The sequence below is a fragment of the Mustela putorius genome, unplaced genomic scaffold (genome assembly GCF_011764305.1).
Source record: "Mustela putorius furo isolate JIRA1106 unplaced genomic scaffold, ASM1176430v1.1 tig00003913_pilon_pilon_pilon, whole genome shotgun sequence".
Taxonomy (NCBI): domain Eukaryota; kingdom Metazoa; phylum Chordata; class Mammalia; order Carnivora; family Mustelidae; genus Mustela; species Mustela putorius.
Genome location: NW_025422060.1, coordinates 2,729,628 through 2,745,616, shown reverse-complemented (window position 1 = coordinate 2,745,616; position 15,989 = coordinate 2,729,628). Strand labels below are relative to the sequence as shown.

At 34.4% G+C, this 15,989-nt stretch overlaps 1 protein-coding gene across 4 annotated transcripts in view; it reads right to left on the bottom strand.

Moving 5' to 3' along the window:
• Window positions 1-1,937: 1,937 nt before the first annotated feature.
• CUL2 (cullin 2) overlaps window positions 1,938-15,989 on the bottom strand; it is a 102,415-nt gene continuing 88,363 nt past the window's right edge. For all 4 annotated transcript variants that reach the window (XM_004774295.3, XM_004774293.3, XM_004774294.3 and 1 more), the window contains 6 exons: window positions 15,717-15,794; window positions 10,695-10,761; window positions 7,561-7,763; window positions 5,567-5,668; window positions 3,869-3,985; window positions 1,938-2,834 (listed from right to left, as the gene is read on the bottom strand). In XM_004774295.3, the coding sequence (XP_004774352.1) occupies window positions 2,703-2,834; window positions 3,869-3,985; window positions 5,567-5,668; window positions 7,561-7,763; window positions 10,695-10,761; window positions 15,717-15,794 (699 nt within the window). In that variant the 3' untranslated portion in view covers window positions 1,938-2,702. The remainder of the gene's footprint in view (window positions 2,835-3,868; window positions 3,986-5,566; window positions 5,669-7,560; window positions 7,764-10,694; window positions 10,762-15,716; window positions 15,795-15,989) is intronic.

Genomic DNA, 15,989 nt, shown 5'->3' with positions numbered 1-15,989 from the left:
TATTATATATATATATAGAGAGAGAGAGAGAGAGAGATAAAGAGAGAGAGACACTGTATTTATTAGGCCCACAATTTTGACTGGGATTTAAATTCAGGTTCTGCAGTTTCTGGCAATGACCTCTAGAAAACTCATTTAGTTTCCTCATCTAGGAGAGAGGAGCATTGCCTGGTTAACAGGACTATCTGAATTTCAAACAAAGTAACATATAAGGAAGCACCAGTCACAGTCTGTACTTGGTAAAGGTTAAAAAAATTAACAGAAACTTTATAGCATTGTAGCATATACGGGTTATAAAATTCTATAAAGGTAGTTAAGTTATAAATAAAACACAAATCCTAGAGTATCTCTTGTTTATATTAAAGCAAACTGTCATAAAATCTTGGCCCAAACCCTAGAATAAACCTACAGCAGGAAGTAAAATAATCTGGCTTCAAGGAGGATGAGTGCGCACAAAAGCTGCATGCTCTCTGGCTGAAAAGGTTATCACGGACTCATCTGTGTTAACTATCTCAGTGTTAATACTAATTTTTTAAAAGCTCCTGAAAGTTTTGCTCACATTATTTTTGTTTTCCAAGATCAAGCACAGAGAAGCTTTTCCTCTCTTTCCTCCTCTTTCCCTTTTGTAGCTCTGACCCTCTCTGCCTATGAGAGCACTAGGGACCACACACAGGGTCTGCCAGGTTAGTGCTCTGGGCTGTGTGCAAGGGTCTTCAGCAGTAATGACTTCAAATACTTGACCTAACTTGACCAAACTGCAACCTTCCCTTCATTCTCCTCAGCGGAAGTTGTGTGCTATAATTGATTTGAAACACTGCCCCTTTCAGATGATGACTTGGTCAAATGTATCTGGCCTCTTCCGCCTCATGCACAAGTATACCTTTACTGTTTCTTTCAAGTAAAATGAGCAAAAGATGTGAAGAAAGCTCTTGTCAGTCATTTCTGTAGACCTCAGCACAACTATTTTGTCAATTTTTCAATATAATATATTTTCTTGACAATTTAGATACCAAGATAAGACTTAAATTTAACATTTATAAATATTTAAGGAAAAAAAGAATCAATTTGGAAACTTTACCAACAAGTTATCAAAACAAAGGTTTGTTTTTTGACATTGCATGTACAATATTCTATGGTTTGCCATTACTTCCTCTCTAGGAAGAAAGATAAAATGAGAAATACAGTATAGAAGTAAGTCGTTGGAAGTTGGTAGTTTTTTTCAACACTTAAAGAGACACGAGTCAGAAAAAGTGCAATCCAACAAACCAACTGCAGAAGCCATTTTGCAACAAATTTGAATATGGACCACATATTAGATGATATTAAGTAATTATTATTTTTGTTAGGTATAAAAACGCCATTATAGTTGTGTTTTTGTTGTTTTTAAAAAAGATCTTATTGGTCAGAGACACAAACTTAAGTATTATAAGTAAAATGATTCATGTGGAAATGCATTAAAATATTTCAGCTTAAAAAAATCACATTATGTGTGTCGTAGTGGTGTGGGGTAGAGAGGTAATAAATATAATAGACCAGAGTATTCTAATACTGCTGTTAATATATATATAATAAACAAAATAGTGGAATTTCATGTCTCTATATAAGTGGCACCTGGTGTAATGCACCATACAGACCAAAAAACAAAAACAAAAACAAAAACAACCCCCCCCCCAAACAGCACTTAGGTTATGCACTGCTAAGCACACCTGTGACTTGTGAGAGTCAATCTAGTGTCAAAATGTTAGGGTTGTATGGGTAATATATAGATAGGAAAATGGAAAGAATACACCGGTATCCCAGGATCTCCTACAACTCAGAGAAAGATAGGGAGGTAAGAGAGCTGTGGTATTTGCTTATATTAAAATTAAGGTATTATGAAAACAGAAGACAAATTTTGAGCGAGAAACTCTTTCTATGCCAGACCTGAGGCCACCACATATTCTCCTCATCCTTTATTTCTGTGGTGTTAGCGCATCACCAGAAACTCTCGATAGAATAAAATCTTCAACATCCAAAACACTCATATCCAACGTAGTTCCAATCCATGAAAATAAAACATTCTTTATGTTGAATGCATTTTTATGCATTCAAGTACAACAATCTAGACATTTTTCATGTAGGACTCAAGTAGGAGTAAAAGTGAATTAAACCATTCAGATAAAAATGCAACTAAAGCTGTATTAGCTGCTTCGATGACTCATGAGAACATTTATACATATACTATTATATGTGATACTCCATCCACATAAAAAAGGCATTCTATTTCTTTATTTTTTTTATTTGACAAGCAGCAATATCATGTTTGTCATTTTAATGTAGATACAATTATTATGTTATCTGTCATATTACAATATTTAAGTTTTTTATTTTATGTTCTTTAAGATACATTAAAAAAAAACACATCAACTGCAAACGTGAAGGGGAGAAAAAGCATGGTACCCAACCAAATTCCCACATTTCAGCAATACTTCACTCATTCTTTTAATAAAGTTTTAAGAAATGTCATAATGACATGAGCTTGAAATATCTCTAGGCATTTTCTCTGACGCTCATGACGTGGCACTGGTGATGTTGTAAACAGCAGAAAAACAGGGGCTGCCAAATGACCAAATTATGGAGGCACAGGCCTGCTTTTTCCCACAGGAACACACCAAATGGTGATGGCAATGATCTTCTCACACTCACACTAGAGGAGAGCGACATCACGCTACGTAACTGTATTCATCTGCTGATGCTTGACTGCGCTCGATGTACTGTTTGTCTATCAGAACTTCAATACATTTCTTAATCATGCTGATGCTAGGATTAAACCTAGCTCTTGACTGGCTAATCACCTGTGTAAGAGAGACATGGATGTCAAAGTACTGCTAATTAGTAAGCTATAAATAATTACTTTTAACCAATCAGCTGTGAAAGTGCCTCAGATGTACTGAGGTCCCATCAAACAGACCTAACCCATATGGGAAAAATGTACTTAAAGTAGTTATGAAATCATACTGATTAAAATGAATAAAATCATCCTAAATGGATGGATGTGATACATCAAGCAAATGAATCCCATGAACAGTCCTGAATTTTTTAAGCTCGGATGGCAGTGCACAAGGAGAGAGGAAACAATGAGCTCAAGGTTTGATGACAAAAAAATTTAATGCAAAATAAGAAAAAAGTCTAATGTTTCTGTTGTGAAGGAATTACAAAGCAGAACACAGAGCAAAATCCAGTAATATTCATCCATAACTAAATTAAACTATAAATTACTTCATCTATCTAAATACACACCCACACGCTCCAGCTCCTACTTAACCTCACTTACCTTCCAGGTCCTAGCTGAACTAAACACTTTCTCAAGAAAGCTTTCCCCAACATCCCCTGAGTCAATACTTTTGTATACATTCTTATACTACTGTAGCTCTTTTTCAGTGCATGTTAATGTAATTTTTTATTTTGCTTGCATACTATTTCAATAATGTAGTTCTTTCCTATTAGAAGGTGAACTTCAAAAAGGCAGGAACCACATCTTGGGTTACTCTGCATCACATTCCTAATGACTAGCACAGCACTATATCACATGTAGACACTCATATATTTATGGAATGAATGATTATTTGAAATCATCAATTTCCTCCAATAACTGGACAAAAGGCTCAAAATATTGGTGAACTTCAGGCCTCTATATCTGAGCCAAAGCAAACTTGAACTTAATACTGAAATTATAAGTAAGTACTGTTTTCATTAAGTGATGAGGCATTTCTTTATGCTCTTTTGGAATCCTATTATTTATGTACCATTTGACAAAGAAGCATTCCTAATCCATTCATTGATAATACTGGTTATCTCAAAAAGCCTTGAGGGCTTCCCCTCCTTTTACCTCTTGAATAAGGGCATTATGCCGAAGTACTTTTCGTGCTTTCATGATACGAACTATAGCAGCCTGGAGATACATTTTCCGGTCCTCATCTACAGCACTTCTAGTCTGCTCCATTTCCTGTTTCACAGGGGTGGGGGAGGGAGCAAATGAGACATTAAGTCACTGAATCTTTCATAATTCATTTTATCAGTGAGTTTACATAAACTTCCCATCAATACTGAGCATCAAATTAATACAGTTATCATATGCCCATTATCACATAACCATTACCAAATGAGTATCTACAGTGAGTTATTTATAATTTCTTGGGTTAAAGTTGGAAGGTTATAAAAAAAAATTAACACTCTTGTAAAATGTATTTCAAGTAAACAAGCAATAAAGTAGAACCTAAATGACATAGAACAGTTAATTTTCAAGATTTCTCCTTGAGGGGCACCTGGGTGGCTCAGTGGGTTAAAGCCTCTGCCTTCGGCTCAGGTCATGATCCCAGGGTCCTGAGATCGAGCCCCACATCAGGCTCTCTGCTCGGCAGGGAGCCTGCTTCTCTGTCTCTCTCTGCCTACCTCTCTGCCTACTTGTGATCTCTGTCTGTCAAATAAAAAGATAAAATCTTTAAAAAAAAAAAAAAAGATTTCTCCTTGAGATTCTCTCTCAATCTTCCTCTGCTGCTCTCCCCTCAAATAAGTAAATAAATAAATAAAATCTTTTTAAAAAATAAAAGATAAAATACAATCCACAAATTACAAATTAGTATTCACTAGTGTAGAGAATAATGGGATTCCAAACATTTTAGGGTTCAAATTTAATTAACGATTAGTTGACACTGGTCTCCCCGTGAGGGAGTAAGCTCCTGAAGAGTGACTGACATCTTATGTAACTTTACATCCTGACCAAGGATAGGGTGGCACATAGAAGGGAATCGAGAAACTTAAGTGACATTACCAGGCTATCCCATAACAAAGCAATAATCATTACTGAGTTAAAAAAGAGGGGCGCCTGGGTGGCTCAGTGGGTTAAAGCCTCTGCCTTCGGCTCGGGTCATGATCCCAGGGTCCTGGGATCGAGCCCCGCATCGGGCTCTCTGCTCAGCGGGGTGCCTGCTTCCTCCTCTCGCTCTGCCTGCCTCTCTGCCTACTTGTCATCTCTATCTGTCAAATAAATAAATAAAATCTTAAAAAAAAAAAAAAAGATCAACAGTAGATGTTCACCTTGCAAACCAGCTCATCTGGTAGTTTGAACCCTACTCTGGACATTACTAGATCACACTCAGCATTAACAAGATCCCAAGTGGTTCATTTGCACATGAATTCTGAGAAACACTTCTAAAGACTTCTTTGAAAAACTGTGATAAAGCTTTCCCTTATTTTACAAATAAAAGATATGCGACATTATATTACTACTCAAGGTAAAAATTTTTGTGAAGAATCCAAGCAACACTCCACATTTTAATATAGTCTGAAAGTAAGTATGCGTATAGTGTAATACCTTTTTCCTTAGATACCCATTATATTACTGTTTTTATAATCTAAGATACTGGCAGCAGTTTTGTTTGCAAAATTAGTAAATTCAGAGAATAAACCAGAAAAATGCATTGCATTATTAATTTTGATGTGCAAAGTTTTGCATTATTTCAGTTACCACTTGTGAAGTCCAATGCTCAAATCTTTCCAAAAGAAATGACATTAAAAAATCACTTACCTGTGGTGTGTCTTTTTGCATTGATGTAGTAATTTTAAATTTTGTTCTTTTACTGCTAAAGTTCATATTTAATGAAAATGAAGATTCTGCATCAATGTCTTCCTACAATTAAAAATAATTCATTTATATTTATAAAAATTAAAATAATTAGAGTTGCTGTAAATAATGTGCTATAAACTTAAATGACTAAAAAAGACTAATTTCACATTATAAAGAATTATTTAAGAGAATAGTAGCTTTCTTCTGTCAAGGAAAGAAAAGAGGCTAAAATCAATTCTAATTTTATACTTGAATTTTAATCTGTTTAGATTTAGAAATAAGCTATTTCTTGGCCCGACTATTATAAATAAGCATTGGATAAACAGTCATAGCTCATTGGTTTAAACAGAATTTAACATTTTAATTCTTATGAACTACTAGGCTCATAGTTTTTCTATCACCCCATTTTGAAAAAGTGAGCAACCAAATGTCTTTTAAAGTATTGTAATAACAAAATACAGATTATAAATAACCAGACGACAGAAGAAAGTAGTTTCCAGTGGCACACGTGACCCTGTGTGGTTCTGATGAAAGCTTACCCTTGAACTCATGTTTTATTCAATCTACCTGAAGCAAGTGGCCTTTTCTCAAGTTAAAGTTGTTAAGCTAATTTTTATAATCACAACTCTGATCACCACTCTGATCATACAGTGAGTTTTCTTATCAGCAGGATCAAAAAGCACCTGGCAAATGAACTCACGCTCAATAATAAGCTACAAGTTCTGTTAAGGAATGGCAGATTCATAATTAAAATTTAATGTGCAAACAAGAATCTATATTTTGTACATTTCTGGGCAGCTAAAGTAATACATTTTAGAAAACTATACAGCTTCTTAGATACTTAATTTAGCTTACAAATTTAACAAACTTCAGGTTTTAAAAAAATCATGCTTAACTTATAATTACTTGACTTAATTAAAATATTAGGAATTTAGTATTTTGTTAGGATTCTGAAGTCAGAAAAATCATTTCTCAGTATTAAGAAAAGCTTGATTTGAATTTCAGAATATACGCCATTTAAAGCTGTTCAGTTATAGGCTACAAAATACCATCAATTAAGAGCACCTGGATGAAGCAGTTAAGTGTCTGACTCTTGGTTTCACTCAGGTCATGATCTCAGAGTCATGAGACTGAGCCCCAAGTTGGGCTTTATACTCAGCAGGGAGTCTGCTTAGGATTCTCTTCTCTCTCTGCCCCTCCCACCCCCTTCAAATAAATCAATCTTAAAAAAATATATCATCAATTAAATGAACTGAGGACAGAAATAGTAGGCTATTAACTTCACCAAAATAAAAATGACACCTCATTTACAAGAATTTTTTCTTATAGGCATAATTTGGTTTAGAAGATTTAACTCACATCTGTTGCTTCTGAACCACTTAAATATCCAAGATATACTATAACAATAACAAAAACTTGTTATCAGGAAAAAAAGCTAAAAAGAAAAGAAGTATATTACTAGCTTGCTATTCTTGTGACAGGCAGTACAAATATATGGTGGTTATTAGTTAAATCCTGGAATGAAGGGACAGGAGAGTGAGAGCATTTAGGATGGTCACACAAGCTAGCTATGCATACAAATATCAATAGTGGTCATTCCCTATTACAGAAGTATGTAATTAAATATCAATTAAATACATGAAAAAGTGAAACACTACAGTTTTTAACATCAGTTAATCAGAATCCACCTGATAGCAATTCTTTCACAATTTTCAGTACACTGTCACAGTATAGGACAAATGAAATCAAACTATAAAGTGCACACAGGCACCAACTTCTCTGTGATTCCAGAAACTCATAGCTATAAGGAGCCTGCAGCATTGTTAGCTGACTCAAGCGCTTTCCAAAGTACAAAGGGCATTACCAATTATAACCTCACTTTAAAAACTCAGAACATCTCGTGAAAAAGATATAATGTTAATAATGCTTAAATTCCTTGAAATACCACCCCATACCTTTTCCGAATCATGGTTAATCATTTTCACATCAAGTAATGATTTGATTGTTTTTGTCAGTTCTTTTTCATTCATCTGAGTGCTGTCCTGAAGCTCTTTATAGCTGACAGTTTCACTGTTGTTAAAGGCAAGAAGAACTGCCATTTGGTATGTAGTAACCATGGCTACATATGGTTTGCCCAAATAGTTCATTTTAACTTCACCTACAATTAAAACAAAATTGTAACAATAAACTGATCATTCAAAGAAACAGAATTCTAAGTAATCAGTCCAGAAACAGAGCCAAAGGATTAAAGGAGCCCTGGAACCTTATGATAAATGTGAAGACACCAGAACAAGAAGCTTAAAGGTGGACGGTGAGAAACAAAACTAAATAACTAAACTAGATACACTAAATAACTGATGAATATACAAGGCTAACATCTCTCTTGCAAAGGAATAAACTCTTTGGCTTTAATTAAGACACACATACACAACAGTAAAGTAAAACCCAAAAAAGGAACAAACGACAAGTTCCAAAAATCTGGTTATTATGGACCAGCTTAGGAATTTAGTACTATTCAAAAACAGGAAAAGAATGTTGATTTCTTTCCTATTTAGGTGTTAATGGTAATACTCTTCAGGTCAAATTCCAATGGCAAAAACTATATACATAGTCTTTTCTTTATTTCTATATACAATTAATTGCTGAACACCAAAAAGTGAGCCCCTCACAAAATACTTTAGGAGACAGGCTGATTATTGCTGAGATAATTAGAGAAAAAAGGAGAGTTTAAACTCCGCAAGACATTCAGGGGAAGTAAAACTAAATTAAATACAAATACATTAATTAAATACAAATACATTAAGATGTATGAGAAATTCTTTTAGTTATCTAAAACACAGGGTGAGTGAGGTGCTTGGGTGGTGCAGTCAGTTAAGCGTCCAATTCTTGGTTTCAGATCAGATCGTGACCTCAGGGCTGTGAGATTGAACCCTGTATTGGGCTTCCTGCTTATCAGGGAATCTGCTTGAGATTCTCTCTTCCTCTCTCCTTCCCACTTGTGCACTCTCCCTCTCTCTAAAATAAACAGATCTTTAAAAATAAATAAATACAAATAAAACTGGTTGAGCAATTTTTTTCCTTAAAACCAATTATGTTTAATAAATGAGAGTAGAAAAAATTCACAACAGATGTAAAATGAAAGGTCAAGTACAAACTGACCCGCTTATTAAGAATATATCTCTCTATTTCACAAACTGCTGAAAAAAGGTAAAAGCCCAACTTGCTTAATACAGATAAACTTGTATAAGTATGTATTACCACGTACCAATTATGTACTAATACGTATTACCAACATAATGACACATTATATTACAAATATAAATTGGTCAAATAAATGGCACTTAAAAGAAATTAAGTTTCTCGTAATGAAATTTCTCTTATGTAAGTGAACAGAATTTCCTAATAAAGGTTAATGGCACTTGACTGATCAAATTTTCTTACATCATTTCTAAGAGATACACATACCCTCCTTTCCTTATACAAAAGGTAAGTTGATTCAATGCATTTTCAAAGCATAGTTTTAACAAAAGGAAAGAGAATTTGAGGGTTTGCTTTGGTTAACATCTTCAGGCAACTCAGAGCAACTGCACACAGTCTACAATCATTCAGGTAGTAATCCTACTATCACATAAGTGTACAACGGTTCCAGAAAGAAGCAAAGGACTGGATTATGGTTCCAGAAAGAAGCAAAGGACTGGATTCTAACTAAACTTTTCTAAAATTAGAAACTACTGGAAATTAATTGTGACATTTTGGGAAAAGCATTTGCTATTGCAGTGCACAACAGTACCACAAATAAAAATCAAATGGTTAGATATCCTTACAATGCTATAATGGTTACAGAAATTTCCCTGGTGCTGCCACACTGAAAAATAGTATGGAGGTTCTTCAAAAAGTTGAAAATAGAGCTACCCTATTGACCCAGCAATTGCATTACAGGGTATTTACCTTAAAGATACAAATGTAGTGATCTGAAGAGGCACGTATACCCCAATGTTTATAACAGCAAAGTCCACAATAGTCAAACTATGGAAAGAGCCTAGATATCCATCAACATTTGAACGGATAAAAAAGATGGGATATATATATATAATATAATGGAATACTATGCAGCCATCAAAAGAAATAAAATCTTGCCATTTGCAACGACATGGATGGAACTAGAAGGTGTTATGCTTAGTGAAATAAGTCAATTATCGTATCTCTCTGATATGAGGAATTTGAGAAACAAGACAGAGGATCACAGGGGAAGGTAATGCAAAATGAAACAAGGCAAAACCAGAGAGGGAGACAAACCATAAGAGACTCTTAATCTCAGGAAACAAACCGAGGGTTGTTGGAAGGGAGGGAGGTGGAAGGATGGGGTGGCTGGGTGATGGACATTGGGGAGGGTATGTGCTATGGTGAGGAAAAAAAAAGTGAATGGAAAAATGTACACTATTTTGAGGGTAAAAAATCTGAGCCAAGAATAAAGGTGATTAATGATGACAAAAAATTTTTTTTTCTGAGGTTTTCTGACATATTTAGGGAAACGTTTTTTTTAGGAGTATCTGACTTGTCAAGTCTTGGTTTCTAGATAAAATTTCTAATGTCTAGATAAACTGGTGTGTTACAGAAATGTAACAAACTATTATAAAATTCAGAAACTTTCTTAATAAGCAGTAATAAAATATAAGCAGCATAAATTTATAAGGCACTACTAAAAAGTGCTTCACTTGGGGTGCCTGGGTGACTCAGTCATTTAAGCATCTGCCTTCAACTTGGGTCATGATCCTGGAGTCCTGGGATTGAGCCTTGCTTTGGGCATCCTGCTCTGTGGGGAGTCTGCTTCTCCCTCTCCCTCTGCCCCTCCCCCTGCTTATGCTCTCTCTCAAATAAATAAATAAAAATCTTAAAAAAAAAAAAAAGTGCTGAACTTAAACTTCATTAATAGTTGCTTTAATGATAACCAGCAGGGTAGACAGAGGAAAAGAGATGAAAAGCCATCATTAGGGAAAAAAACTATCATTAGGCTATAAGAAATCCTTTCCTATATTATTAAGATATTTATATCAGTAAATTTCACTAGATATAATGAAATGTGTATTACCTGTACAGAGATAATGTAACCACGTAAGTTTCCTTCCACTGAAATGCTGGCTGTAAAATAATTCAAACTGTAAAAAAGAAAAAAAATTAATTATTTTCAGCTACTGTAACATAACTTATTTAGCTATTACTACACAAAAAAGTTGATGTTAGAAAAGATATTATAACCCATCTGGTGTACTTACTCATTTTATAGATGAGAAAACTATCCATGCAAGTCCCTGACCAAGATCACACAAATATTAGTGCAGCTCTTTTCACTTACAATTTTGTCCAGGGTACTCTCCCTTAAACTACAACCCTCCACATTTGACTTTATGTATAAATTCAGAAAGGACAGTCAATGCTTAATTATCAGTTTCAAATGACAGCAATTTGGACTTTATAAATACTAATTACTGACCCAAAACACCATCATATAAATTTCAATATGAAAATGCAAATCATACCTTCATTTTTATTTTCCTATTTGCCAACATATGCCCTTGCTGAAGTGACAGGTTAATATTTCTGTGATTACCTATAAGGTGATAACTACAATTTAATTTCCACATCCAGCCAAACACTAATACAAAAAAAGCTTCAAAGTACTCATCTTTGTATCATCTTCTGTTGATATTACTGTAAAAAAATTTAACATTCTATTAATGTTGCTTTGAAATTAAAAAACTCCTTCCTTGAATTGAATGTGTAATTGTAGGACATCAATTCAAAACATATCTTTCAAAGAGTCAGTACATAAATATATAGTGAGAAAATGATACTGAAATGTAAAATAACAACAACAACAAACAAAAAACCGAAACACTCAATATCATTGTAAAGCCGAAAAATAAGCAAACACATCATGTCACAATTCAAAATTGTGGGCATACTTTCAGAATGATGTGCCTCATATAATATTTACAACTAAAGCTTTTAATTGTATATCAAACCTAACCTCCTGTACTCCCATAACAAAATTTCAATCAGCAATGTTTGACCTGCCAGCCAAAATAATTAGTGAATTTTTTCAGCAGTCCATTCCACATTTGCTTAGTCCTCATAAGCTGAAACTTGCTGAGCATGCTTTCCCTCCAGTGGTGCAAATCCACCAACCCCCTTGCATGATAAACAGGAAATGACTGACACCTGAAATACTTAGGATTTTATGCATGGTTCTAATCTAGACAAATGAAAGCCAAAATTATGTCATAAAAGTAACCCAGAAGTTGGCTCTAATTAACAACCTCCACAGGTGTCAATAAAATTCAATTACTACTATGCAACTCTTAATTTATTTATATATATATATATATACACACACACACACACATATATATTTAAAGATTTTATTTATTTATTTATTTATTTATTTATTTGACAGATAGAGATCACAAGTAGGCAGAGAGGCAGGCAGAGAGAGAGGAGGAAGCAGGCTCCCTGCTGAGCAGAGAGCCCGATGAGGGACTCGATCTCAGGACTCTAGAATCATGACCTGAGCTGAAGGCAGGGGCTTTAACCCACTGAGCCACCCAGGCGCCCCACAACTCCTAATTTAATTATGGACAAAAGCAAATAAAACATTTTGAAATTGAGAAAACCAAATTTTCTAAATTATTTAAGCGCAAGGATGTATATTTCACGGATCAAGCCCTGCGGCGCGATGTATATTCCAAGCTCTGAAAGCAATGTTTTGCCTCTTTCTACTCCTAGCAACTAGTACTATCAATAAAGTTTTAATGATAATGACATAGATAAGCCAGCAGAAAACATTCCTTTACCATTAAATTTTAAATCTGATTACAAAGATTTTCATGTCTATAACGACCCAAGAACAAAAGACTGAGCACCAAATGGAAACATAAATTCATCTGGTATTCAAAGACAAACGCTATAAAACCTTGCTTCATTCTATCATTAAACAATTATGTTACCAAAGTTTATTAGTAAAATATATACCTTGCCTAAACTTCTCATTTTAAAATAAATAATTGTCAGGCTAGGACACCATCCTTTAAATACCATGTGAGGGTATTAATTAGAACTCAAAAGGCCTTGGGGGCACCTGGGTGGCTCAGTGGTTAAGCATCTGCCTTCAGCTCAGATCATGATCCCAGGGTACTGGGATCGAGCCCCACATTGGGCTCCCTGCTTGGCAGGAAGCCTGCTTCTCCCTCTCCCACTCCCCCTGCTTGTGTTCCCTCTCTTGCTGTCTCTCTCTCTGTCAAATAAACAAACAAAATCTAAAAAAAAAAAAAAACAAACTCAAACGGCCTTAAAAAGTAAAGAATTCATATTCACTTCTAATAAAGAGCTGCATTAATACATAATACTTTATAATTCTTCGATATTATTCAGATTTGTAGACCAGGTACAAAGGAAATACAACAATGAAGATTAATTGGTCTAATATGTAAAATAAATTACTTTTAATTAAAGCTTAATTTCCACAGTTTTAAGATTCATATGTGTAAAATGAAGTAATTTTTAATACACAGCTATATTTAAGATACAAGATATACAAATGATCATTAAGGCAAGATGAATTAATTTATGTGTGGAAATGTACTCTGTTAAGTACACCAATGGATTCTGAGTCCTAGGTAACTAAACACTTGGATTTAGTAGGAAAAAATAGAAGGACAAACTCCCTCTACTGGTAATTAGAGAAAATCCAGATGGAGAGGATAATACTCTTAGAATCATAATTTCATAGTCAGAAAAGAACCCACTATTTGTTTGCAAATGAGGAAACTGAATCCTGATGAAGGTTTATACATTAATAAAAGTTGAAGGGGTTAATAAAAGTGTTATTGGAAATGATTATTTCAAGGGGGGAGAGAACAACAACATAAAGTCAGAAGGAAACTATTTCTGACAGCAACTATTCTCTGCCTTAATTGCAATTCTTACTTCTTAAGAAGTAAGTTTTAGTACTGTTAAAGGTGAGTACATCAAAATGCCTTACCTGGCTACCCCATCTCCTACCACTAGCTTGCATCTATTCTTTTTGCAAAACCCATAATAACCTGCCCACTTAACAGAGTGCTTTTCTTCATATAGTTTTTAAGATGGTCACGCTATTATGCCTTTCTAAAGAAGACCCAATAAGTCCTTAAGTTAGACTCTCTGGTCTGAAAGTCTAATGCTTGGTATCTTGATATCTACCTGGTTGTTATACTTCTCTACTCTCCTATTACCACTACTACTATAACTATTACTTCCTCTCTATCAGCTACCATTTATTGAGTACTTACTATATACCAGGCTAAGTGCTTTACATTATTTCATTTTATTTTTGTATCAACACTGAGTAGTCCTATCATCAGAAATATCAGAAAGGTATTTGCCCAAAGTCACAGAGCATAGAAAATGGCAGAATAGACACAGGAAACCAGAAATGATGACTCAGAGTCTACACTGTGTTATTTTCTTTATAATCCTTATTTTAAAAGGAACAAAAAACACACTTTAAAAAAACGACTCAAATAACTGCAAACATCTCTAGGGAACAGAATAATGAAATACCATTTTCATTTTAAACTTCATAATGTATGCATAATTCACTGGATCACAACCTCAAGTTACTGCCCAAAAACGATAATGAAGATTTCTCTAGAAAAACTGCTATTCAAACTTCCATCGAGTCAAGAAATAAGAAACCTCTTTTGGTGAGTTAGAAAATCAAGGGTCAGTTTCAAGAGAAATGAAAAATGTCCACTCAAAAACCTGTACATGAATGTTCATAGTAGCATTTTCATATACCAAAAAGGTGGAAACAACCCAAATGTCCATCAACCAATGAATGGACAAATAAAATGTGGTACATCTATGCACTGGAACTACTGATACATGCGACAACATGGGATGAACCTTGACATTATGCTAAGTGAATTAAGTTAGTTACAAATGTTAAGACTCTATGTGAGGTGTCCAGAATAGGCAAATCTACAGAGAAAGAAAGTAGATTGCCTAGGACTGAGAGGGGTGGGGAAGGGTGTTGGGGGAAAACAGAGAATGACTATTAATGGGTAGGGGTTTTGGAGGGGCAATTCTGGGGCAATAAGAATGTTCTGATATTGCGTGTGTGTCTCGTGGTTGTACAACTGTGAATATACTAAAAAACTACTGAAACTATACTTTAAATGAATTAGTTATATAATGCTATGGTTTGAACGTTTGTGTCCCTCCCAAATTCATATGCTAAAATCCTAATGCCCAATATGTTAGTAGTAGGAGGTGAGGCCTTTGGGAGGTCTCAGATTATGAGGGTGGAGCCCTCATAAATGAGATTAGTGCTTACTATAAAAGAGACCCCACAGCCCCTTCTACCATGTGAGGACACAAGAAGTCTGTGACGTGGAGAGGGCCTTCTCCTCACCATGCTAGCATCCTGATCTCAGGTTTCCAGCTCCAGAACTGTGAGAAATAGATTTCTGTTGTTTATAAGCTGCCCAGTCTGTGGTATTTTATTAGAGCAACCCGAACAGACTAGGACATCTGATACCTTAATCATATCCCAATAAAACTGTAAAGATACAGTCTCTTTAAAAGTTTTATAGTAGGCATTGTAAGGCTTATATTCAGTTGCACTTTAAAGCGTTTTTTCTAGATTATTTCACATTCCATATATACTTACCTAAATTACAGGCCAGAAATAAAAATAACTATTATAAGGGATAAATGTGGAGGCATAAAAATGTCTCCAAATTCAAATGAAAAATTAGAAAATGACTGTTTTAAGTACTGAGTTCTAAACTTTCTTCTAATAATTTCTGTAGTTTAAAACTGCTTAAGAGCAGATTTAATAAAAATAAGAGACACACTTTGACAAAGAACTGTATGACACCCTTAGCATTGTAGTTTTAGTATTAAATAACTACAATATACATTCTTCCTACAAGCAGACAAACTATCATTTGTGCATATACTTTAATATAATATGAGCCCTTAAGACTTTGGAACTATACTTAAAGTAATATAACATGAAGACTATTATTAAAGTTTCTTTGGTCTTCTAACATATTTCCTGCAAACTTACCATCTGTACACTTTTTTCCAATTCTTGGGGAATTGCAAATGTAGACGAAGGAGCCTGAGTAAGAGGCCATGCACCAGCCTAGAAGGAAAAAAGTTCAACAGATAAATATCTAAATTAAAAGTAAAAATTTGTAAAATTATTTAAGTGACTAAAGCACCTTTTTTTTTAACCTTCCTCGAAATGTTGATAAAACCCATCAATATTTCTAACATGACACATTTCATTCCAATTCAATATAACACTTAACTTTAGAAGCTACCATCCACTGATTGA